Source organism: Mus caroli, chromosome 13, assembly GCF_900094665.2.
Source record: "Mus caroli chromosome 13, CAROLI_EIJ_v1.1, whole genome shotgun sequence".
Taxonomy (NCBI): domain Eukaryota; kingdom Metazoa; phylum Chordata; class Mammalia; order Rodentia; family Muridae; genus Mus; species Mus caroli.
Genome location: NC_034582.1, coordinates 19863785 through 19891099, shown reverse-complemented (window position 1 = coordinate 19891099; position 27315 = coordinate 19863785). Strand labels below are relative to the sequence as shown.

The following is a 27315-nucleotide window of genomic DNA, read 5'->3' as shown; positions in this document are numbered from 1 at the left end:
AAAAAAAAAAAAAAAAAGAATATACTAAAAGTATTGTTTCCCTTATTTTTATGCTTGAAAAGGGTTGGTATTAATGTACTTTGTTATTTTCTTCCTCATTACTGTAACAAAATAGTTGACAAGGACAACTTAAGTATGTATAGGTTTATTTTGTCTTGTGATTGGAGAGAGCAATCTACCCTGCTATGCTTAACATGACAGCAGGAGCTGAGACAGTGGGTCACATTGCAGCCACCAACAGGAAGCAAGGAGAAATGGATACTCCCCTTTCCCTTCAGCCTGTGGGAGGGAGACACCCATCTGCAGGGCAAGCCTTCCCTGCTCAGGCACAGCCAGGCCAGGTGTGATTCCTGGATGGTCCTGACAATGAACATCAATCCGCACCTTCCTGGCCTGTTGCCTTGAGCTTCATTTTAGCATCAGTTCTGCTGGTCTGGGTTATGAAAATTTAGTAGTGTATAAGAACAGTGCTACTTGAGGAAAGAAGCTTGTCTCAGTTAGTTTCCTCACACTGGAGTTTAAGGAGGTCCTGGGGCTGTGTGGACTCTGTCAGCTGCTGCTTCATCCCTTCCGGTGTCTAAAAAAACCCTGTCATTCCAGTCTATACTGTTCGTGTTTCTATATTTACTAAAACATAAAAGTGGGATTAATGACTCATCAAATATGGTATCCCATATATGAAAACAATGGAAGGTAATTTATTAAGTTTTATTTCCTTTTAGTATTTAAAAAAATAGTGAAAGTTGGAATCATTTTTAAACATTAGATATTGTTAAGCAACTAAATACAAAATAAAATTGCTATTAAATAAGATAAATAAAAGGAAAGCCACTTATTTTATTCTCAATGAAGTAGTATTTTCATTTATTAATTTTAAATAACATTTTCCAAAATATACTTTTTATTGGGTGTATCAGTGTGCTGGCGTGCATACGTAGGGAGGTCAGAGAGCTCCTTGGAGTCTGTTCTCTTGCCAGCATGTGGAAAGTGGGCAGTGGTAAGTGTGGGTTGACTCACCAGCTCTGTCTGCATAGCAGATGCTTTACTGCCAAAGCCGTTTTGCCAGTCCTGATAACAGCACTTATGAGGTTTCTTATATACCAGGAGAGGAGGCCAAAGCAGAGGGAGGGTCTCCATCAGGTAGGATTAGATATAGAAAATAGGATAAGACCTATTTTTTAAATGCTAAATTAATTACTTAATAACAAATTTTCCTTGAGACTTGCAAGGTACTCTACAGTGCCAGCTTGTGGAGAACATCTTCAGGAATTCACTAATCAACTCTTTTCCCCCTGTGCTTGACGCTAGGCCAACCATTTCAGCAGGCTAAACAAGAACCTTCCCCAGCGAGAGGACCTAGAGGTGGAGCTGGTGGAGGAGAAGCCGGTGAAACGGGCCATCCTCACGGTAGAGGATCTCACAGAGGTGGAGAGGCTGGAAGACCTAGACACTTGTATGGTAAGCCCCTGCGGGTGTCCAGCCCACCCGCAAAGTGCTGTGCGGTTGGTTTTAAAGTCTCATTGTTTGAAAACAGACGTTCCTCAGACCTGGAAAGAGCCATCAGGGACCACAAGCAGGAAGCAGCTTCTTGTTTCCAAAAACACACGTGTTGTGCTGATGTGTAGTTGAGAGGAGGCATGTACCTCCTGGATGGAAACATTCAAGATGACTCAAGTGAGGAATAGCCTTTTCAAGGTTGGATGGCCCCTAGATTTCTAATTTCATGTTGACTTCAATTTCACACAGGCAGTTATACTAGGGAAGGGTCAGGGCTCTAAGTTAGGCATAGACATTATATTAATTTGGATTGAGGGGTTATTTCTCAGATCACAGAACATAACGTGTACCATTGATCTATTTGGAAAAAAAATCCAGTACTTGGTCAACAACTATAAAATTTAGGTTCTGGCAAAAAGAAGAGAATGACTGAAAACTTTAAAAAACAACCTGAATTCATAAGGGTTTGGTTTTTTTGTTTTTGGTGGTGGTGGTTGGTGTTTGCTTTGTTTTGAGGTCAAGTCCTTCTCTATAGCCTAGGTTTACCTAAGACTAAATATATCACTTAAGCTGGGCTTGAAGTCATGTAATCTTCATGCCTCATGCTTGGAATTACAGATGTGGACCACTGTAATGTTCAAGCAAAGAGCGCTCGTTGTTGTTTGGTGGTGGTGGTGGCGGTGGTGGTGGTGGTGGTGGTCTTGTTTTGTTTTGTTTTGTTTTGGAGTCGGGGTGTCACTCACTCAGGCTCCTTTCTATGGAGGATGACTTGGAATTCCGAATCCTCCCGACTCAGCTTCCCAAGCACTGGGAGGACAAGTGTGCTCACCACAGCCTGCCCTGATGCTCCTCAGATGTGGCAGAGCACACCTTGAATCCCAGCACCCTGGAAGGCAGGTGGATCTCCATGAGGTTGAGGCCAGCCTGGGGTACGGATCGAGTTTCAGTACAGCCAGGGATGTTATACAGAGAACCCCTGTCTCAAAAACAACAAAACAAAACAAAAAAACAATAAAAACAACAAGCAGTGTCAGAAGAATGGCTTAGTGATTGGGATTGCTTGCTGCTCTTATAGAGGAATAAAATCAGCACCCAGCTCATAACCACGTAATTCTAGCTCTAAGGAATCTGACACCTTTTTCTGACCTCCTTGGTTATTTACAAGTATGTCCAAGCATGGTGACACACACACACACACACACGAATAAATCTGTAAATAACGTATTTGCTATCCATACCATCTGCAGCTTTTCCCATGGGCTTCTTATGGGTGTTCAGGGTTTGAAGGGTGCAGTTCTTGCGTTACTGATTAATTATCCCTAATTTGTCACCACTTCCAATATAATACCTTTAAAAACTGGCAGAAGCTTGGGGTGGAGGTGAGAAGCCAGTGTCTGTGGCTCAGGCTTGGGCTTAGCTCACTAATTGTCTCCCATTCTCTCGGTTATTTTAATGAGTGTCAGACCCGGTTGAAAATCAAAAGAGACACTCCTGCTGAAGAGCCGTTCATCTCCTGCCGTGATTTGCTTGGAGAAGAATTGGAGCGGGCTTGAATTAACTAGAACACCGCTTTCAAATTCCCTCTCCAACAATAAAGCAGCAATTATTTCCCTCAGTACTTTCCAGCCACATAATTCAATATATCATTTTAAGCTTTTGAATGCAGTCTGAAATTTAGTGGAAATATACTTGACTTGGTCAGGACACTATTTTTTTTTAAACTAGTTTAAAGTAATTGCCTCATTTTCTGATACCAGCAGTTCATGTGTGTGGAAGTTCAGGCTAGAACTTCAGGCCCAGGCTGGACCTTCAACTTTTGTGAGCATGGTGATGACCTTGAACTTAATGTCCCTCCTGTCCCCATGATCTCATTGCTGCAGGCATAAGTCATCATGTGAGCTTTTTGTCAGCACTTTTTCTCTTTCTCCTCATGTGTGCTTGTGCACATGTGGGAACACACATCTCTGTAGGTGTGTGTGCAAATAGAGGCCAGAGGTCAAACTCAAGGATCCAGAACTGTCTACCGTGTATTTTAGAACAATGTCTCCCAGTGGGGCTTGGTGCTTGCTGGTTCCTGTCTCTGTCTCTACTGAGATTACAGCTATACATCACTATGCTTGGCTTTTTAAATGGGTTCTGGAATTTGAACTCAGGTCTCTCTGCTTTGAAGATGACTGAGCCTCCTATGTCTTCAACTCCAGCAGTTATTAGTTAAATGGTTTGTTCACAAGGCTGAACACCACAGGCTGTGGTCAGTGTGTCTCATTAATAATCAGCTGCACTAATGTTAACTTGCACAGAAGTTGGTCCACATCATGATTGTTAAATTCCTCTTTGCAGTTTTATTCTGGATAACACTTTGGAAAGTGAACTGTGATATTGTGTAGCTATGACTCCACCCCCACCCCAGCCCCAGCCACAGGTCTAAGACTGGTTTCTATGAAAACACTCTGGCAAAAGGGGAGGGCTTTAATTTTAGCTCACAATAGAAACACGGTTTTTACTGTGTGTTTTGAGACTGGCTGTCTTGTAGTCCAGACTAGCCTGGAACTCTTGATCCTCTGACTCTAGTTTCTTAATGCTTGGGTTATCACTGAGTACCCACTATACCTAGTGAAGAAAAGATTTTTGTCTTGGTCCTGAATTCAACAATATTTGAATTTGGGAAAGGATAGTCTGTAGATTCTAAGAATAAACTTGGTGTACAGTGAAAGGGCATGCCTATCAAACGAGAGGAAGATGGGAGATCCTTGATGGAGACCTCTTACCTGGGTCATGGGTGAAGGAGAGACTGGAGAGATGGCTGTTGGCCCTCGGTAAACCCAGGATTGCAATATAGTAGCACATGCCTGTAATCCCAACGTTTAGACGGTGAAAGGTAGGTTTGGTGATTCTAGGCTAGCCTGGGCTACATAAGTCCTTGTTTCAGAATAAACAATGAAACGGGTAAAGAGGCAGAAGTACTGTTTGCTGGTCAAGTCTTACATAGTGATGAATTGTCAAACTCTGGTTCCAAAGTAAAGGCTAGACCCATTTCTTTATCCTTGAAATATTTCTTGTGTACCAGATATTCATGGCTTCTCACAGTGGGTAAATGAGACTTCCCACCAGGCTTGCCACACTGAAGGGCACCATCAGAGTGCTAATTTGGGTAGATCCAGGAGCTGACACAAAAGTAACTTCAACTCCTGGATTTGCTTAGACATTGGAAGGTGGGAGTGTACCACTAACATGAGGTCACAGAGAAAGGCTTTCTTTCTGGGGGCCATGCATTTCCTTTGCACTATAAGGTCTATGAGAAGAATTTATGATCAAGCAGAGAAAGGTGTGAACATGGCTGAGTCAGGAGGATCAAGGCCCACCCGGAAGACAGAGTAAGTTCAAGGCTGAGACAACTTAATGAGACCCAGTCTTTAAAAGAAAACTCAGAAGCAGGCTGGGGGTGCCATTGAGTGGTAGTGTGTGTACCTATCATGTGCAAAGTTCAAGTGCAGTCCCCAGTGCCCCACACATGGTGTGGACCATGAGGTGTAAACAGGCTGGCTATAGTGACTTGTGGAAGAGTTACTGTGAATTTGAGTTGTAGCCTGTGCTACATAGTAGCGACTGAGACCTATCTTGAAAAGCATTTTTTTAAAGAAGTATGAACATAGTGTGGGATTCCATCAAGTATCTGTTTCAGCTGTGCATACGTGTGCGTATTCGAGCTTGTCATGTACCTTACCTGCTAGGTTTCAGCCTTCCTTACCTAGGAGGCACGAGGAGCTGAGGAGATGGCTGAGAGAGTAAGGTGATTGTTGAACAACCATAGGACCTGAGTCAGATACCCATCTCAAAAAGCTGGCCATGGCAGTGCACATCTGCAAGCCCACCACTGGAAACAAAAGCATCCCTGGCCTTGCTGGTGAGCCAATCAAGCTGAAATGTTGAGCTTTAGGCTCAGGGAGAGACTCTCTCCAAACATGTTGTGGAAAGTGATCTCTAGGAAGACATTTGACATTGACCTCTGGCCTCTACACACATAGGAGCCTGGATACATAGACCACACACTAAAAAGTAATCTCTTAAACAGACTCGGGCAACCCCAGGCATTGAGTGCCAGCAGTGTACTCTGTACCTTATGCATAGCTGTGGGCTTGCTGGAACCTGCTGTCAGTATTACCAGTTTAAAAGCTGAGAGCAGAAGGAATGTGCTTAACCATAAAAAGCAGGAGCCTTAAGTAGTATCACTTGTGGTATTCAGCCGTAATTCTGACCTCATTTTTTCCTTCATCTCCGTTTATCATTTAAAAAAAAATCTTATATGTGGCCATGCTCATTGTTGGACTGAAGTGATTCTTCACTAATAGGTCAGATACAGTTGGATAGTGTGTTCTAAGAGAAGAGTGCTAGTTGCTATGGAAACAGAGAAGGCTACTCGGGGAGGGATGTTGTCAAGGAGGGCTTCCTGGAGGAAGGTTCTAAGCATCATACTAGGTACACAGCTACTGATGGTACACTGGCATTTGGAAAAGCAGTTGCTGGGGGAAGAGGATGAGTAAGTAAACCCAGGAGAGAGCCTCAGGAGCTGAGCAGAGGGAGACAGAGTGTTGGTCACTATAGTGTAACAAGACTAAAGAGAAAGAGGCTTGCTGAGGCTGGAGGGAAAGCAGAAGCCATATTTTCATCACGCATGGCCTTGTACTACAGTATGAGGGGGACTGGGCTGGAAGAGACAGTTTAGGAAGAATCAGATGTTACTGATGTTCACCGAGATGCTGACAAGGCCCTAGTGAGCTGTTGGTTTGTGGGAAATTAACGACTGGGCTCTGGGCTCAGTGGTCACCACACCCATATAATTCATGCTACAGATATGCGTCCCAGACCAGCTTTGCTCTCTATATACTTTGAGACAGGCTCTCGTCTGGCCACCATGCTCAGCCTTTAAAGATTCTCTTTGGTGGCTGTAACAAAGCTCTTCATTATGTGCTTTGTGGCCTCACCCAAAGAGCTAAAGGAGCCGATGCCCCATGAGCGGTTACTTGATATGGAAATCCTAAGTTTCAGAGATTCAATAAAGGACTTTTCTGGGAACAAAAGAAACTGCATCCGTGTGCACCAAGCCGCTCATGTTTTGCTATAAACCAATGCCCTTGGAAATATATGGGAAGTATGTCCATAGGACATCTACCCAACTTTTCACTGTAGCTTGGCTATAAATCTTGAGTTCATTTTAAACAAGTTCAAATCCAGAGGAAAAATAGTGTACAATATCGCTGTGTTCTTGACATTCTCTCATTGGCTAAATACATTCTGTCAAAGTATTTCCTAAGCCAGGCATGGGGGTGTAGACCTGAAATCCCATGATTTAGGGGGTGGAGCAGGAGGCTCAGAAGTTCTGAGTCATATTTGGCTACATAGCAAGTTCCGAGGCTAACCTGTGGCTCAGGAGAAACTTGATCACATTTTTTTCACCAGGAAAAAAAAAGAAAAGAGAAGAAAGGAAAAGAAAAGAGAAGAAAAGAGTGCTCTAAAATGATGAAAACAGCAGACCAGTAATCACTGCATTTGGTGGGCTGACACAGGCTGACTGATGAAATTCTGAATTTAATACTTTCTTTTAAAGCTAGCCTAGGCTACGTGGTGCATTCTAGATATACCTGCAATATAGAGTGAGACCCTGTATCAAACCAAAATAAAGATGAGTACATCAAGTAATGAATCTCTAATTTTCAGAGCCTCTCTTGGCAATCTAACCAGAAGGGAAGGGAAGTAAAAGGAGTCAATATGAATGTGATGAGAACAAGGGAGATGGCCCAGCAAGCACAAAGACCTGAGTTCGAGCCCCAGCATCACATAAAAGTCCACATATGGTTACAGTGCACGTAGAATACCATTGCTGGAGAGTCAGTGACAGGCTGATCCCTGGGGCTTGCCAGCCAACCTGATAGCCAGATTAGTGAGCTCCAGATCCAGTGACAGACCCTGTCTTTAAAAAAAAAAAAAAAGAAAGAAAAGTTTTTAAGAGAGATAGAAAACTATTAAAGAAGACATCCAGTATTTACCTTTGGCCTGCACGCGCACACACACACACATAATCACATATGCCACATACACACATCATATACATATACCACAGACACAAAGAGCAAAGCATAGCAAATATTCTGGCTTCTAGAACAGACCAGGTTTTTCCAAGTTTAGGTGGTAAGGCATGTTTGCCCAAAGCACTGTATGAAGATAGAGTTAGAATGAAGAAAATTGAGGTCTTGACCTCAGAAAAACTTGAGACCCATGGGATTTGAGCCTTCTGGTAAGACTAGTTGGTGCCTATAGAATCCCCCAGAATCTCCACTCACCAAGCCTGAGGTTCCCCTGCTTGGTACCACTTCAGTTTGACTATTCTACACACACACACATACACACACACACACGTGCGCTCTCTCTCTCTCCTCTCTCTCTCTCCTCTCTCTCCTCTCTCTCCTGTCTCTCCTGTCTCTCCTCTCTCTCCTGTCTCTCCTCTCTCTCCCGTCTCTCCCCTGTCTCTCCCCCCTCTCCCCTCTCCCCTCTCCCCTCTCCTCTCCTCTCTCCCCTCCCTGCACATCTACAGGGAATAGTCAAGGGAAGTCAGTTCTCTCATTCTACCTCATTAGCTCTGGGGATGGAGCTTGGGTCATCAGGGTTGGTGGCAAAGCCTTTATAAGCCTGCTGTGCCATCTTACCACCCACATTACTTTCTTAAGGAGTAAACTATCGCCTATGATGTCACCAAAACTTGGAGTCTATTCTGGAGACGAGTATTCCCCTAACCTCCTTGCCTATTATGGTAAATGGATTTTTCTAAATTAAGTAGCTTTAACATATACTCCAGAGGTGTGAAACTCGGTAGGGTTTTCCTCGTTCTTTCACAGTAATGAGAACAGATGCTAGCAGAGCTTCCATGAAGCTGCAGCAGCACCATCTTACTGAAAGCAAGGTTCTTAGAGATTCCTCTGCTCTCTTTCACTGTAGGAACTAGGAGCAGAGGACCCATTGCTATTAGTGCATATCACATCCCCATATCCAGCTGTATTGCCACGTGCTAAAAGATACTTGCTTTAAGGAAGTGAGGTAGGTACATGCCTATAATTACAGCACTCTGTACAGAGAAGCAGGTACATCCAAGTTCAAGGCCAACCTCAGCTATGGAGAAAGTTTAAGACCAGACTAGGCTACAGTGAAAACCCATCTTAGAAAACAACAACAACAACAAACAATAACAAAAATACATAGTTTCTTGAAGTCAGTACCAGATAATTTCTTTCTTTCTTCTGATATCAAGGAAAATATTCATTTGTAAAGAGAGTACTTAAATATAAAATTTTGCTTTGGGTTCATTTATCCGATTAAAGTGGATTAAAAAGTGAAATGTTTCCTGTTCCCTGGAGAAAGTGGCATTATAGGCAGGTAAAGGCTTAATTTTTATTTCATCAAAAAATATTTATAGATCTGAAAAAATAAGGAAATGAGCCATTTCAACTTCAGGACCGCACTCCATTGTGCTACTATGACAGCTCTGGCCAGTACTGTCCTCAGAGTATGTGTCTGGGCATCACAGTACCAGCTCATGTTGTAGGTGACATGGTGGAGAGCTAATGAGGGCAGTATGGGAGCTGATTTAATGTAGTGTCAGGGAGAAACATGGTGCATCCTCCATCTCCTACCCTTCCTCCCTCTGTCCCCTGATTTGCTGCAGCCTTCTCAGCGTCTTCCTTGGGTTTAAGGGAAGAACTTCATATAGCCAGCAGTTAACAAAGAGCTGCATCTGTTTTTCTCAGCTGATTTACACTACCTCAGACATTTGAAAATAGGCATGCATTAAAAATACCTTTCTAAGTACAAAGGTGGCAGCACTAGGCTAGACATTTAAGGCTATAAAATCAATTAAGAACAGATTCAGCTTCCCTTTGAGCATTGACTCAGCAGATAATCTAGTTGGGAATACTTAAGTTTTCTCATGTAGTTCATTAAACAAGGATTACCTATATCCATTTTCAAAGTGCACAGAGAAGTACAAGGTCAGCCAAGGATGCCTTAAATCAAAGAGCGAGGATTGGTATTATATCCAAAGAGACCATCTCAAAGGACATGCAGGGTAGATTGAATGGACCCCAGTGGGACACTGAATGCCAGGAAGAATAGCAACTGCAAAGTCTTATTATACACTGAATTAATTTTTAAAAAACCCACATTTGTAGTAATGCTTCAAAAAAAGATATCAAAAAAGGAGGGGTCACAGGGGCTTATAAAAGACGGGCGGCTAGTAGATATAGGAAGCAGAAAGCAGTAAAAAAAAAAATCTATCTTTACAGCTCTCATTGTACTCACTAATCCAGGCAAAAATTGCTCGTAGTTGCTTAAAAATAGGCTCTCTGCACGGACTGAAAGTAGCACTTCCCTGAGTGGCTGTTAATGACAGAGAGGAGTGGCACTTGACAGTGAAGCACCTTGGCAGTCCCCACTCCAATCAAGACACCAAGCAGCATCCTCAACAATAGTGTGCCCACATGACTCAGGATGCCTGTTGTGACTGACCCAGCAGGTCACAGTACCCACTGTGTGGCACTCCTGCCTAAAGATATTCACGTGCATCTCATCATGATGAAATGAAAGGACAGGAGATGAGGCGAGCATATGCAGCAGCCTTCAAGGCAGTCAGTATTATGAAGAAGAAAGGTTGCACTGGGGTAGGGGAAAGAGGTAGGTGGGTTCTGAGTTAGATATGAGGTGCAATTCTTCTCTGGGTCCTGGACCTAAAGAGGAGGGGCTGTTATATGTTTGAGGATAATTGAGGGAGTCTGACACTGGCAGATGCCAGCACATATAATGCAGAGGCAGGAAGACCAGGAGTTCAGCATCATCCTTAGCTACACTGGGAGTTTGAGGCCAGCCTTGGCTACATGTGACCCTGTCTCAAAGAAAACAAAAAATAGCACTATAGTGTGCAGTTGTGAACACAGTCAACATAGACTATAGTATATGAGTTACGTACCATACAATGGCTTTTAATTTCTTTTGATTCGACAATCATGCGTAGTTTCAGAGGAACAGGTCATTCCTGGGATGATCACATAGAGGTACATAAGGAAGAAATATAAACGTATATTAACCTTTAAATGATTCTACCATGACAAGATGGATCAGCAGGTGAAGGTGCTTACTGCCAAGCTTGACAATCTGAGATCCATCACCATGCCCACATGGAAGAAGGAGAGAATTGACTCCTGCAGGTTGATATTTGACCTCCACACATGTGCCGTGGCATGTATGCATGCAGTAGAGCACATGAGCATATGCATGCACATACACACAAAACAACAACAACAAATAAATGCAATAGATAGTTCCAACAAAATCTATACGTGTAAAGGGGGGAGGGACAGATAAAAGGTATAAGAATATGTCCTATGGAGGTGTGCTGAGACAGCCCTTCTCCCTGAGGGACCAGCCACATGATGCTATAGCATAGAATAGAGTTTATTTAGGGCTTGGGAGGGGAGTTAAGAGGGTAGTAGAGGCAGAGAAAGGCAGAGAGAGGGAAAGAGTAGAGAAGTAGAGGCTGACCATGACCACATGGAGAGAGGGGGGAAGGGAATGGGGGAAGAGGGGGAACAAGGAGGCAAGAAAGCAAGAGTTCGAGAGAGAGGAAGAGGCAAGCAGCCCCTTTTATAGGGGGCCAGGCCTACCTGGCTGTTGCCAGGTGGAGTCCAGACAGATTACCAACAGAAGGAAGTCAAGTACCCTGGAGTGCCAGCATATGGCCTGCTGAGCATGAGAGAAGAGCCTTGTACTGATTACCCCTCTTTTTATAAGATTGAAAGTACTTAAGTAGTTGAAGGGGAAAGTAGATATATACATTTGAAGAGTTTAATGTCCATTATGAACCATGTGAGTCTGTGCAGAAGACTTAATTATACAAGTGTGAGACAAAAACATAGTGTTGGAGTTAAGTGAACGTAACTAACTTAAAAGTTCGTTCACTTTTTTTTTTCTTTTGTTTTGGGTTTTGTGTCCTGTTGTCTCTTCCTCAGTGCTGGACAGTGCTGGAGTCTGAGCCTTGCACATGCTAGGCAAGTGCTCACCCACTGAGCCGTGACTCAGTCCTGAAAGAATTCTTCTTCACAGTAGATTGAGTCCTCGCTATCCTGCCTGTGTGCAGAATGCTCCTCTTGGTACCAGTGCCTGTAGTACTAACAGTTGTGTTGGGTTGAAATAATGATTCGACTCAACTCATTCATTTACTAGAATTCTTCAAGGTTACCCTTTCCACCTAAAGATGTTCATTTTGTTTTCCAATGGATGCCTGGGAAGTGGGGTGGGAAGGAGGTGCCCACAGAAAGCTCTTGAGCTCATCTCTAGGTATCCTCCTGTTTTAGCCGAATTTGTATGATTTTTTTTAATGTGCTTTTAGCGCAAAGCTTATATTTCAAAAGGCACCCTGCTATATCTTTACACCTTCCATCTGGGTGTGTCCCAGCACTCTGGAGGCAGAGCCTGGCAGGACTTTTGTGAATTTGAGGCCAACCTAGTGTGCCTACCAAGTTCAAGAGCAGCCACGGCTGCATATACCCTGTCTAGCAAAAAGTAGCAACAAAATCCCAAGGGTTTGTAATAACAGATGCTATAATAAATGTGTTGGCCATTAACTTATAAAAAGTGCTTACCTCCAGCCAGACACCTCCAGCTTACACTCTAACCTCATTTATAAAGTTATCGTAAGGGTAAATCATCTTCTTGTAGTTGGAATGTGTGAGCCTGGGGCAGCCCTTTGCTGTCTGGGGTCCCACTGCAGGCTGCTGCACTTGAAGTCTGTCACCTGTTGTTCAGAGAGTTTTCCCTTCATCTTACCTGGACGGGGCCAGTCCGTGAAGTCAAATTTGCTGTCTTACTAAGGAAGTGCTAAATGTCTGACAAAAGATTGTTAAGTAGGATAAACACTAACACCAGTGAAGATGATATTTATTAAGTTCTTGGGTTCTAGAGAATACTGTACCCTACGTGTTGGAAGGCAACTTCTCTGGAATTTTTTCAATTAATAGTAGTATTTTTAAAAAGTACTTATTCATGTAAAACAACCCTGAGTCATTTTAAGAAGTTTATAGATTTCTTCCTGCCTATTACAGTACATCACTTTTTAAACCCTCAAACTCTTTTGATCTACTGGGTCACTTTATCATTAATACCCAGCAGAAGGTGGTCCTACAGGTAGTATCTGGAGCCTTCTGTTGAGCTCCTATGGAGTAACTCCATGTGTCCTTTCCATAGATGAGACTTGATTCTGAACAAACATTCTGAGGTGTTGCTAAGCCGTTTGTCTTTCTATTGCTGTGGTACAATACCATGACCAAAAGCAACTTGGGGGCAAGGAAAGGGTTTATTTCAGCTTACAGGTCTCAGGTCACACTCCATCACTGGCTGAGGAAACTGGTCAGGAACTAAAGCAAAGCCATGAGGGAGTGCTGCTTAACTGGTTTGTTCTTCATGGCTTGTTCGGCTCACTTGTTTCTATACCCCAGGCCACTTGCCTAGTAGTGCCATCACCTGCAATGTGCTGGGTCCTTCTATATCAGCCTTCATTAAAAACATGCCCCACAGGCTTGCCTATAGTTGTGGTTCCCTCTTCTAAGATAATTCTAGTTTGGGAGTGGGAGCAAGCAGGACCATTATTAAAAATATTCTTCAGTGCCAAATGCTCATATTCCCAGCTCCCACGAGCCAGCTGGTGGCAGGCCAGCATCTTTTATCTAAAGGTATGCACTGGAACACAAACTCAGTGGGGAGCTTATTTAATTTACCACCATTCTGTCCCTTCTCCAAGAGGAACCAGCAAGCAGTAGGTATTCTGTAATCTTAAATAAGCTTAAGCATTGCAGATAGCATAGTGGCCACCTTCAGCCACTGTGACCAGCTATCTTTCTTTCCTTCTTCTTCCCATGGGCACCATCACAGTGTGAAGGGACAGTTGTTTTCCATGTTTATGCATACATCTGTTCATGAGCAGCTAGCTGATGGTGTGGACATAGAATGGACATAGCTGGCACATCAATGTGTATCTTCCTGGAACTCTGTGGTAAACATTGTTTGCCAATTTCATCATGCCGCTCGCTTTATGTGGTTTTCTATTTTTAGCTGCCATTCCTCATTGCATCTACGAACCAGTGTTTCCTGTCTGTTTCATTTATTCATTCCCCAACAGTGGGTTTTTTAGATCATTCCAGATATTTCTCGGTGAAAAACAGAACAAAGCAAAACAAAACTACTTTTCACTTAATCTCTCCCAACCCTAGTCTTCCCTTTGGAAAGCAAAGGAGGAAACGGTTATATTCACATATAGGACCATCCACTGAAGCCAGTGAGGTCAGCTTGGTGCAGCATGGCCGGTGGGTGCTGTAGTAAACATTTCATAATCTGTATCTTATTTAATCCTCACAATCATTATTTTAAACTGGAAAACCAGCCTGATTCCTCAGATTCCATAACTAAGCCAATGGGAGATCCAGAGTTTGAGCCCATTTCTGGGATGCCTCTTTCTGCTTGTAACTCCTTCCTGTCTTAGTGTAGAGATGGTAACATCAGGGCAGCCTAAATGAGTTTCAAAGACATAGAGATATAAGAGTGAGTGGTCTTCACCTTGTCTAGATGTTGAGTTGTTGGTTGCCAGGGTTCTCTTCTTCATGCAGACTGTCACTTTAGGAAATGAACCAATGAAAGGACTATTCAATGTTACTTGTTATAATCACTGAGTGTGTAGCTGGGGCAGAGGACTTGTCTTGATGAATTAACCTTTCAGAAAGGGAAAGCCCAAGATGATCTCTGAGACTCACTCCTTATACCAAGAGCTATAATCCCACTTCTGTGGATGCTCCGGGGGCTTATGTGTTAACACAGGCATGGCAATTGAAGATTTGAAAGTATATTTTTTATTCTTCCTCCTTTCACTTAGCAAAGATTTTGTGTGTGTGTCTGTGCTCACTTGATAGGTCATAAAATAAACCATGTTTGAAGAAAAATGCTTAGTGAGTATAAAATTAGAATTCTGAGGGTGAGGCTTTCCCCCAGCCTTGCCAGCGAAAGCCTTTGTGTGTGTGTGTGTGTGTGTGTGTGTGTGTGTGTGTGTGTGTGTGTGTGCTGGCAGGGGTGGTCATGAGGAATGGCTGTTCCTTCCAGCCTCCCTTTCCTCTGCAGTGATGCACGCTGTTTACACAAGCAGCCTGAGGAGCTCTGTAGTTTCATTTCATTTTATGTTGAACATAAAATACAGAACTAAGAAAAAGGAAGCCTCAGAGAGGCAGAGCAGGGAGCCTTCCACACAGCATGCCTTCTGGAAACCTCGGAAGGATCCTCTGTCACCTCATGCTATTTTCAAACACTTTGATGACTCAAGTACAACTTTTAAAATCAATTAAAAGTAATGAGATATGTTAAAAGCTGTCAATGGTGACCAGTGAACGTAGAGTTAATGGATGTAAAATGGTAATTCCCACCAGAAAATATTTAGCTGCACTTTGACTGGTCGACTGTGTAAGATTCCAGCATCAGATCTGTAAGCAGCTTTGATAACTGAGGGAGTGAGAGAATTACAAGTGTTTATCTCCCGAAAGGCAGCAAGAGCAAAGAGGGGTATAAATGGGCTTTTAGGAGACATCTGTGTTTATCCAAAGATACCCAGTCCTCACAGTTGCAGGGGCGAGGAGAGACCTGTGTGGGGGGTTTCTAACAGCTGTCCAATAGTCTGCCCACGGAGTGCCCTGGCAGGTGCCCACGGAGCGCCCTGGCAGGTGATGACGTCACTGTGCATTGGAGGCATACTTAGAAAAAGAGCTCAAATCTGTATGGAAGAACATTGCAGTTCTCAAGCTGTAACTGTGCTATTGCTTATTAGAAGCTAGACTGGATGCTTTGTGCAGCTAACTTGGCACCACTCTCACCCTGTCCCTTTGCTGCGATGGCTTTCTATGTATTTTAGCTTTTTCTACTTTGTTTGTAAATGCTCTCCCTCCCTCCCTTTCCCTTGTGATGCTGTTGCTTTGTCTCTCTTCCATTCATATTTTTTTTCCTTTCCTTTTGCTGCATGGAGACTCTCTGCTGTACAAGTGTAAGTATCCTGCAGTGGCACTGCAGTCCCCGCCTCTGCTGGTTGGCATTGTCATGCTCCATTTGCTTCTGCACGGCCTGGCTGTTCTCCCGGGAGATGTTGTCATCCCATGAGCAGATCCTGAATGAAATAGGCAACAATTTAGATACAGGATTGGGGTTGACCAGATGGTTCAGTCTTAAATAAACCAAGGGGTGAATTGAAAATCTCCCCAGCTGGATGCCTGAGAGTAAGAGAACTTGGATGAGGAGGGTGCCGCATTTTGGGGGGAGGGAGGCAGTTCTTAAGACTCAAGGGCAAAATGCCCAAGTATTTGTCATTCTTGTCATATCGCTTGTTGCAGGCCCAGGACGATAGAAAATTGGCATTGTGATTCGTTCCTCATGTTGGACTTTCCTGATCTGCTTCTCAACTGGAATTGATTTAGTGAGGGGAGGAGGGTCCTTTTGCCTTAGAGGAAGAAGAAAATAATTTTGGTTTTTGAACTTGAAATTAGAGCATTATAGACTAATTTTTTGTGCAAATTTGGCGCAAAAAAAAAGCGTTTTTAATAAGGAAACTGTCTTATCCTATCTTCATGGTGATTCAAGCAATTTTATTCTCATTTTTAAAAACTCGCATGCTTAGGGATCTCCTGTTAGCAGTGGGTCTGAGAGGGGAAATGGCTGTGAACCAAGATCTAGCATTACTTTGTAAATTGCGGTTACAGAATTTACAGTGGACAAATCTTTGTTGAGCTGCAAGCAGAATAATTTTACACTCATTATAAAAATTCGATCCAATGAGTAAGATTTCCAAGTAACGTTGATAACCATGCTGCTTTTGGTCTCTTCAGAAACAGCCCTGGAGTGCTGTTCACACTTATAGCACAGGACAGGTTTATTGGCACTTTATGGTGTCAAGATGGGAGAGTCTATATTTAGGGTTTCCTTCTAAAATTGCATTTTAAAATGAAGATTTAACATATTTTTCCTTTTCTTACTCATAAGATGCATTTTTAAAAGTTGGCTGTCTTGCCTTAAAGCTAGCCCTGCTCCTTCTGCTTCGGCTGCCCGTGCCCTTCATCTGATGAGCAGTTTATGATTTCCTTGACTCTGAAAGTTGCTTAGCCATTGACAAGTGCTCAAAGATAGCAGATGAGAACTATCCACTATTTGAAGCAATTAACCCTTTTATTTTGGTACAAAAGGAGAAGAGCACTCAGAGTTCTGAGAGGGGCCACTGCAGTCAGTCCTCCTGGGATACAGTTTATCAGCCTAATGGACAGGAGGAGGAGGAGCAGTGGAAACAAATAAATGGATGGCTAGAGAAGCAATTGAGACTGGGCAAGTCTGTATTTATGGAAAAAAAATAAGAAAGAAAGCAATGCAAGGAAAAGGCCCAGCTTGTAAGAGGTGAGGTTGAGAGAAAGAGATGAAGCCCCTAGCACTTGGAGAGTCTTTCACTGTTTCGAGACAGGGTCTTGTCTGTACCCCTGGCTTCAAACTTGCAGCAGTCCTCCTGCTTCAGCCCCTACTCAGCGCTTGGTTGCATTCTTGGCAACAGGTATAGAAACCAGCTGAGCTGCCCTTTAGCCAAGAACCATCAGCCCTTTCTAAGTATGGCAAAACTTGAGAACTAACAGAAATAGTAAGATCAACAAAGGACTTTTAAAGAAAATATAATTAGTAATTCTCAGCTCTTAGAAAGGTCATTCGTGTGTGGAGTGGTGGTGGCTTTCCTCTTAATCCCAGTGCTCAAGAGGCAGAGGCAGGATCTCTATGAGTTTGAGCCCAGCCTGGTCTACAGAGCTAGTTTTAGGATACACAAAGAAACCCTGTCCCAAAAAAAAAAACCAAACCAAACCAAACTACTCCTCCCACAAAAGTTACACAATGAAGTGTACTAGACAGAGTTTCCCCCTAACATTTGAACTTTATACCAGGCTTTGAAATATTGGAAAACACAATCCTAATAAGAAAAGTAATTTCATTCTGATCCATGTTAGGCACGGTGACTTTTATGTTTTAATGTGTCTCCAGAATTAGGCTAAGCTAAACGACTTATTATAGACGGGTCACTGTAGAAGTTGGCCCTGGTTCTTCCTTCCAGCCCCGTGCTCCCAGAAGGAAGACTTGGGCTCAGAATAGACTTACTAATACATTGGTCACATAGCTAGGCTCTTCTCTGACTGGATCATCACTTTTTACAACCCATTTACTCTAATCTGCATTCTGCCATGTGACTGCTTACCTATGCTCAAGTACCATCTTGCCACACCTTCTAGGGTGAATCTCCCATGCCTGGTGCTATCCCAGAATTCTTTTGGCCTCTGGGATGTTCCACCTTCTATGCTACCCTTTCCCCATAGGATTTTATAATTGACAGGTGTTGCATCCATACAATACACAAGATATTCTCTTTATAGGTCACCAAGTTTGCAAATGAGTTTCATTTCATAGATATTATCTATCCTTTATCTGTACATGAAATTATGTATAATATTTATATATGAACCCTTTTCATATATTAAAGCTAGTATATGGGTATAAGATGTTACAATTTTGACACAGTTTACATGTATTTCTTACCTATCATAATAGGTTTAAGGATAGGGGAACCTGAGCTAAGTTATTTCTTGTTTGTTTGTTTGCTTGCTTGCTTGCTTGCTTGCTTGTTTTTACCCATGAATGTTTTCTAAAACTAAATCCAGAGGCACGAGAAGGAAACAAATCTTCAGGTCTCCTACACACATGTATTTTAAACTTCTTTCCAAGTTGTTATTATTTGAATAAAATTCTATCCCAAGCATAGTTTTTGTTGTTTTGTCCTGTGTAGTTAAGACAGGGTCTTGTATAGTCAAACTTGCTGTAAGTTCAGGCTGGCTTGAGTTTGGGATCCTTCTGTGCTGGGATCATGGGTAAATACCATATGCTTGGTGCTGGCTTCCCTGTAGATCCTTTTCATTGCTGAGATTGTATGCAAAGTCTACACAGCTCTGAAGAACTGGACACATGTGTTTTGTTAGGGACTTTCCGTATAAATCGGCCTTGTGGAGTTTTGCTTAGTCTGAAAGGTGAGTTGCTCTCCAGGCCAGTCCACTGCTCCCATGCGACCTGTGAGCTTCCCACAGTCTGGCCACCTCCAGCATGCTATGCTGGTCTTCCAGGAAAGCTGGTGTGTGTGTGTGTGTGTGTGTGAATCTCATCACTCAACATGTATCTATCTTCCTTTTCTCCCAACATTAAATAGTAACAAATGGGTATTTTTATTAAAAACAAGGTAACTGTCAAAACTGAAACGTTGTTTGTCTTTCCAGGCCCATGGGAACCACTTTATTTCTTTAAAGAATGTAGAATTTGAGGAAGCTTTAGCTGATTATTGTTATGCCAAAGTATGCAACATTCTTTCAATTCTATTTGTCTCTTAGTTTATATGTGGATCAGTTTTTTAAGGCAGGCATGGTGGCACCTGCCTAAAATCCCAACATTTAAGGGTCTGAGGCAGGAAGATTGGGAATTTGAGGCTAGCCTAGGCTACATAGTAAGAGCTTGTCTCCAAAATTCTTACCTATTCTTTCCTCCCCAAAACAAAACAAAAATGAAATTTAAAACAGTATCATTATAGTTTTAACACAGCTGCAGCCCATCATCTGTATTGGAAGCAATGGCAGAATAAGAAAATCACTGGGCTAGCGCCTTCTCCGGTTCCAATTCTGGCCCAGGTCCTCTGACAGCTCGGATTAGTGTTTATTATCCCTCCCATGACTTTATGATGACCTCAAGTGTATCTGTATGTTGGATGCCCAGGGTGCTTCCCAGCCTCAGCATGGGTGTATGTTCTGAGGGAGACAGCTGTGGGTGCTGGAGGATGGTCGACACTGGGTGGCATGCCAGTGGTGGAGGATGGCCCATGCTAGGTGACAGGTGTGGGTGGTGGTGGAAGACTCACTGGATGATAGATGTGAATTGTTGCTTGACACCGACACTTAGAACATGTTCTCAAGTGTGACCTCGCTTTGGGGTTTATATTTTAAAGGACGCTAGCTGGATCTAAGATGTTTACTGAGAAATGCCAGCAGATAGTTTTAAGTTGAGGAACACTGTCCTAAAATTTTGATGACACACTGAGAAACAAAGAGTTAAGCTACCTAAAGCATTGGAGTGACAGACAGAGGTTGCATTCAGTGTGCCTGCACCAATGTTGCTGTGACAACCGACAATTACAGTCATGAATAATCTCTTTCAGCGCTTTGTGACTGATTTTTACAGCTTTATCTGCATTTTGACAGTCTTGAGTATGGCTTGGAGTTAAATGATCATTCCCTGTTCTTTTCAGCTGTAAGAATAGATTCTTAACTGGTTAGAGGTGTAGGATAAAAGAGCCGTTTTATCACTTGTGAATAAACTGAATCACTTGTGAAAGTTCTAAACATTTAGAAATTTGCCGTGCATCTCGCGAGTCAACCTAGCAGCAGCTACAGCAGAGCCATTGTGAACCTGGAACCTGTTTTAACCACCCTATCCCTGGTACTTTAGGGTTTGAGAAAAAAGTTTCCCTGCTCACCTAAGTCTTGCCTCTCTCTATCTGATTGCCAGATGACTCCTAAGTCCAAGAGGAAGAGCATCCACAGCCGAATGCTGCGGCCTGTCTCCAGGGCCTTCGGTGAGTGTGGTGCCAATGCCAGCCCCTTCCTTACAACTGGGGAGTGGGGAACACCCCAGCCGGGAGTTCACACTTGCCCTAGGGATCCACTCTGTAACCTAAGAAAGATTTGGGGACTTGGTGAGGAGCAGTTGACTTGGAAATTACTTTCAGAGGCCAGGTATGGTTGCTCATTCCTATAATCTTTGCACTTGGGGGACAGAGGCAGGAGGATAGACCTGAGTTGGAGGTCAGCCTGAGTACACTGTGAGTTCCAAGCTTGCCTGGCTACAAAGACCCTGTGTCTGAAAACAGAACAAAGTAAAAGCTGATGTGTATAGATTTCTCAGGACTTGATTATTGCTGGCGATGGAACTGGGCTTCTCTGTTCTTTCCTCCGTGTCCTTCTCCCTCCTTTCTTTCTTCCCTTCCTCCATCCCTCCATCCTTTGTTTCCTTTTTCTTTCTTCTTTCTTTCCTTCCTTTTTTTGTTCTGTTTTTTAGAAGGTCTGAGTATGCACCCCAGGTGGTCTGAACTCAGCAGTCCTCCTGTCTTAGCATCCCCAGGGCTGGGAATGAAGTTGTCCTCTGCCAAGCCTGGCCCTTGGGCATTTTCTAACATACTCTTTGCATTACCCTTTGCTTTGGAATCCGTTTTATTTCAGAAATGGAGTTTGATCTTGATAAAGCCCTGGAAGAGGTGCCGATTCACATCGAAGACCCACCTTTCCCATCAGTCCGGCAAGAGAAGCGAAGCTCGGGGTTAATCTCTGAGCTGCCCTCGGAGGAAGGCAGGAGACTGGAACACTTCACCAAGTTAAGACCCAAGCGGAACAAGAAGCAGCAACCTACGCAAGCAGCGGTATGTGTCCACAGGCTCCTCAGGCCCATGTCCTTTCCTCTACCTCTTAAAGGTTCCATAACCTTAAATAGTGCCACCATCTGAGGATCAAATAAAGTGTTCAAATATGTGAGCCTACACAGGGTATTTCTCCTTGAAACCATCACAGACAGGTGATCTCCAAGTCTTAGCTTATGCAGAAGCAGCCAGCAAAGAGACCCTGTCTCAGAGAAGGTAGAGGCAATAACTGACACCTAAGATTGTCCTCTAAATGCCACGTGTGTGCTAGTACTCGCACACATGAGTGTGCATGGATACTAAACAGTCCTCTGCTCTCTGGACTGGCCTGTATGTATCTTCGCTGCTGGCAGATTCCATTTGAACCCATTTCCAGAACCTCTGCTGAACTCTACATTTTTGGACCTGAAACATTCTAGAATACTGCAGACTAAAAATTTTCTAAACTAAGATCCTGTCTTCCCTGTTATCCTGCCTTTCTTTGTTTATCCCCAGGTTCCCACCAGCTAATGTGTTAAAAACCTGGTTGTAGTTGGGCATACTGGCACATCTTTTTAATCCCAGCACTTGGGAAGCAGAGGCAGGTGGATTTCTGTGAGTTCAAGGCCAGCCTGGTCTACATTACAGAGACCCTGTGTCAAACAAAGCAAAACAAGCAAAACCTGACTTCAGCTATCACTACCCACCCCTACCATCCCTGTAATCGTCCCTAACGCCCATCCTGGCTTCAGGCTTCTCTCCATCCTTTTCTTCCTGCTTTTCCTGTAGCTGATGATACTGGCAGGTCTTTCAGATCTCCATGGAAACAAAGCTTCTTCCAGGAAGTCCTCCTTGCCTCTTCCCCTCTGGTCCCACAGAGATGACAGCTACAAGGAAAAGTAGTTCTCATGGACTTGTGCTTGGTGCACAGCTTGTGAAGCCACTATAGGAGGGTTGTGGTTTTGGTTTTTACCCTGAGATAGCTCTATATCACATATTCTCAACTTTCCCCTCTATACCTATGAATTCCTGGGAGGCATGGCTTCTGACTCATAGGAAAATGCCCACTGCTGTGGGTTGAGAATACACAGTGAGTACTTCCCAAAGTACTTTCTCTGGGCACATTTGGTCACAGTGTCTCTAACAGACCGACATGCCTTCTGTCTGGCTCCTTCTGACTTATGAAGACAGTTCCAAGTGTTTCTGTTCAGTCACCCTGGTGAGGGAGACAAGATGGTTGTCTGAACCGCCTTTACCTCACAGGAACCACTTACCTTCTAGCCATTCACAAATTAACCTTGTAAGAGAGTCCATATTCATTAGAGGTGCATAGCATCAGGGACCTACCTGAGAAGGCTGGAAAGCTCCCGGAGGTGAGCGTGCATGATCCTGCCTATGCAGGGTGATCCCTGCTCTTTCTCCAACAGTCCTGCTGCTCTTTGCATCTGATACCGATTGTGGTTGACACAAGAGACTTGAATCACGTCACAACGTTTCCTTTTGCTAGAAAATGAATGTTATCAGCATGTGCTTTGGGACTTGAACTCCACTGACCTGATTCTATTCATCATAGTCTGGATCTGAGCTTCCCTCTAACCACTGCCTTTTAAAGTTCCTCCTGGGTTGTCTCTAGCCATGCTGGCTGTCTCTCAACCTGTCTTCTCTGTTATTTATTTCTAAAACGACAGGGCTGAGTTAGAGGGGCTGGGAGCTGCAACCAAGGCCTGTAAGCAGCTGCTCCTGAGGGGAGCTATACTTTATACTTTCCATCTCTGGAGCCTCTGTTCTCTCCATATTACCAGGGACCTCTGGAGATAGCTAGAAATTCTGTCTCAAAGCAGGAAAAACTGGTGCAGCAGCTAAATGAAGTCACTCCTAGATATCCCCCTGCCTCCCCAGTACTAAGATTATAGTTGTCTTTTTCCTTTGTAGCATTTTGCAGACATGAACTTTTCACAGCCTGTTTGGTCCAGTCATACAAATCACCCACCAGTCCCTGCTTACAGTGCCTTCTGTAAACCTGTTTCTTGGGTGGACGTGGTGAAATCCCAACACTGATGAGCAGGAGGGCTGCTGCAAGTTCAAAGCCGGCCTAGCCTGATCTACATAATGAGATCCAGGCCAGCCAGGGCTACTAACAGACTGTCCTGAGACCTATCCCCCTCTACAGCTATACCACGTTAAACATGCCTGATGTCATCGAAGCCTGTGCCCCACAGTTACCAACCTCACGCTCAGCTTGTCTGTAAACTGGGTTTTGTCCTCACTAGGCTATGGCTCTACACCTGGCCTCTGTTCCTGTAAATCACATGATCACTATTGTAATGAATCGTGGCCATGTTGTAGGTTGTTGAATCCGGCAAAACTGAAGGCACATTGACTTGACTGTGGAGTGAAGTCATGTTTCTCTTGCAGGTCTGTACCATCAGCATCTTGCCCCAGGATGGAGAACAGAATGGCCTCATGGGCAGAGTGGATGAAGGGGTAGATGAGTTTTTCACCAAGAAGGTGACTAAAATGGATTGCAAGTAAGTTTCCAGTCATGTATTAAAAACAGTTTTTCATTCCCATTCAAGCAGCGAATGGTTATAATGTGTCTAGGCATCACAGTCTCATTCAAGAGATTGGCTGTTTGGTTGAACTTTATAAAACGAGTTCTCCAACAAAGTATTATTGTTGTTGCTTGGGAACTTGTTAGAAATTCTAATTTCAAGCTCTTCCCACAAGCCTGCTGAAAGAAGAACTGTGAGACCTGTCCCATAGCAGTGCCCACCCATCACATCCAAGCCACACATCTGTTGGGCCAGGGGCTTTCCTCATTCATCTGGAAGGTTCCGTCTCAGGGCAGTGAGCATCACACACTGGCATTGCATCCTTTGATTTCTTGTTCATAGTTTGATCTGTTGGCAGGCTGGGCAGTAAAATGGCAGGAGAAATGGTGCTGGACCCTCCAACTTATACTGTTGTGTTGGTATTGACAGCTCTAGATCACCTAGTACACAGACAAGCCTCTGGGCATGCCTGTGGGACATTATCTAGATGAGGTCCGTTGAGATGGACAGATGCAGCCCGATTACTGGCAACCATATTGCATCCAGTCCGAGACTCAATGGAGAGGAGAAAGCCATCTGAGCATGCTCCCTCCCTCCTGTAGATGTGCACCTCACACTGTACCTATGACTGTCTCTCCATCACGGACTGTACCTTTGAACTGTGAGCCCAAGCAAACCATTGCTTCCTTAACTAGCTTTTGTCTCTAGGTCTTTGATCAGGACAACAGGAAAAGTAAAAGGATGTGTCCTCTGAAGACTTTCCTCTATTTTCTTGTTACTAGGATGCTGTTTCCTTAGAAGATAGGCCAATGATACTTTAACTGGAGGTGGGCATGGTGGCACTTGCTTCCAGTCCTACACTTAGGAGATTGGGGCAGGAGGATTATTATAAATTTGAAGTCAGCCTGGAAAACATAGTAAATTCCAGGCCAGCCTGAGCTATATAATCCTGCCTCAACCACACCTTAAAAAAAAATTGTTCACCTTAAAACCCTTCTGTCTTTATACATGATTTTTCTGAAGTTAGTCAAATCTGTAACTAAAAGCTGATCCATCCCAGAACACACTCTGAGCTTGGATTATGTGTGTGAAGAATGCTGCTTCACCTTGGGGATGAAGTTCAGAGTATACTAAACCTTGCCGACAGCCCAGGGCTGGCAGGCGGGATTGCTGGGGAAGGGCTTGCCTGGGCTGCGGATTGATGAGTCTTATCTGTGCTCTGCAGGACAGCAGAGTGGAAATAAGTTAACTCTCATAGCCATGGCACTAGAGCTTAGAGACGCTCATAAGCTTTAGCACCTAATTATTGGGCGTCTCTTACACCAGTCTTGCAGCTTAACATAGCATAACTTGGCAGAAAGACCCACCAATATGTCATTTATTCTTGGATAGTTTTTTGGGTTTTTTTTGTTTTAAATAATGCTTCATTCTCACAAATTAAATCATGCCAATTGCTGGCTTCATGCCTCTTCTTTTTTCTTTTCTTCCTTTCTTTTTCCCCCTCTATACAAATCTGCAGTATAATCCTTCAAGAGTTTGCTTGGGTTTTGGTTGTTTTAGAATTCAAGGATTAGAGGACTACATTTTCAACTTAAAAGAGCTAAGAAACACCAACACAAACAGTGCAAGATGAGAATTCCCTCTTGATGCATCGCTGCCGCTTCAGAGTTCTGCTCACAATTGATACCCAGGCCTTTTTTTTCCCCCTATTGCTTCAGAGTCTTTTATTATTCTATATTTTGTTGGTTGCTTTTATTATTATTATTATTGTTATTGTTTGCCTTGCTATTTTATTTTATTTTTTGAGACAGTTTTACACTGCATCCCATGCTAGTCTGGAATTCACTAAGCAGCCCAGGAAAAATGTATACTCTCAGTCACCCTCCTGCCTCAGGTTCCCACATGCTGGGGTTCCAGGGGTACACTGCCACATTCAGGAACGTCAGAATTTTAGTACAGGCTACCATAGTTCTTGGCCTACAGTCACTGCTGATAGACACATCAAGATGGCTGTCGTGACACTGTGTGATTACAGATGCCATTGCTGAGCTATTCGACTGTATTACTGGGAAATGGGTGAGCTGTGGATGTGGACCAAGTGTTCTGTCCCATCTGCCCCACCATGACTTCCTCTCCTGACCAGCAATTTTGTTCTCTGCTTGTCTTTGAATGATATCTGGGTGATATGTAACATCTGTTTTCTTCAAAGATGCTAGTCTGGAATTCTGGTCATGTTTCTGTGAGCAAGGACCCCATGGCTCACCTTTCATCAACTCTCAAGGGGACCCACAAAAAGTTGTGTTTTTTTTAATTACATTCTGTTATAAAAATAAGTTGTCAGACATTAGGTAAAACATCATAAATTAGTGTAAAGAAAGCTTGAAGTCTGTGTTACTTGTTCATAATTTTAAATGTCAAGTAAATTACAAGGCTTGAACTAAAAAAAAAAAAAAAAAAAAAAAAAAAAAAAAAAACACCCTTATTTCTTTCTCCACTTCTTGCTCCCTACAAGCAACTTGTTTATTCCGTTAACTGTTTACTTGGCTCCCACTTTTCCCTAAGAATACTTCTCATCCCTAGTTTTCAGTTTTCAGTAGTAATTCTGTCAACATCTGACTACAGAGGATGATAGTGCATCCTCTCTGACCCTGCTCAATTCCCCCTCTCTTCCTCTCCTTCTCCTCTCTACCTTCCTCCCTCTCTCCCTCCCCTTCTCTCCCCTCTCTGACTTTCTTCATTTAATTGTATGATAATTTTATTAGCTAATTATTCAGTGGTTGCTTCAGTGTGCTTCATTCTAGCCCTGTATTTACTACCCTTGTTGTGTGTGGTATGCCGTGGTCACATGTTCTCTGGTATAGATGCTGTCTCCTCTGAAATTTATCCTTTTCTGTTTACTTAGTTTCCCCCACAGTGCTCTCCTTTATTCCCTTCCTTAAATCTCCTGTGAGAGCACACATCTTTCAGTCCACTCTCGTCTGGTCTTTGTGGACACATCTCACACCTGTGCCCCTCAGGTTCCATCGCTCTGACTTGGGGGCAGGGGAGGAGGCATCCCCTTCATCCTCTGTAAGTGAATTCCCCTCACCACCTCCCTGTGTCTTGTCTGTTTCTCAGAGTCTCACCCTTGTTTTGGCGGAGTACCTCCAGTGGTTACTTCCTAAGAAAGCGGTGTTAACAATGTGTTTCTATAACGTTAAGATCTCCCATTTTAGCTGATCGTATTCCTGGGTATTGAATCGGGTAAAGCATTTTGTTTTAGAATGCTGAAAACACTGTTCCTTAATTTTCTATCTTCTAGAATTTCCCCCAAAGAACCCAGTGTCATCTTCAGTCCTGATCCTTTGTTTGTGACATGATTTTGTTTCATTTTGTTTTGTTTCCTCTTCTCTGGAAACATTTGGTATGTTTGTATTCTTCTCTGGAAACATTTGGTATGTTTGTATTCTTCTCTGGAAACATTTGGTATGTTTGTATTCTCCTCTGGAAACATTTGGTATGTTTGTATTCTCCTCTGGAAACATTTGGTATGTTTGTATTCTCCTCTGGAAACATTTGGTCTGTTTGTATTCTTCTCTGGAAACATTTGGTATGTTTGTATTCTTCTCTGGAAACATTTGGTATGTTTGTATTCTCCTCTGGAAACATTTGGTCTGTTTGTATTCTCCTCTGGAAACATTTGGTCTGTTTGTA

At 43.3% G+C, this 27315-nt stretch overlaps 1 protein-coding gene across 6 annotated transcripts in view; it reads left to right on the top strand.

Moving 5' to 3' along the window:
- Carmil1 (capping protein regulator and myosin 1 linker 1) overlaps window positions 1-27315 on the top strand; it is a 263753-nt gene that overhangs the window by 216449 nt on the left and 19989 nt on the right. For all 6 annotated transcript variants that reach the window (XM_021180627.2, XM_021180629.2, XM_029468353.1 and 3 more), the window contains 4 exons: window positions 1309-1458; window positions 20188-20254; window positions 20898-21094; window positions 23486-23598. In XM_021180627.2, coding sequence (XP_021036286.1) covers window positions 1309-1458; window positions 20188-20254; window positions 20898-21094; window positions 23486-23598 — 527 coding nt within the window. The remainder of the gene's footprint in view (window positions 1-1308; window positions 1459-20187; window positions 20255-20897; window positions 21095-23485; window positions 23599-27315) is intronic.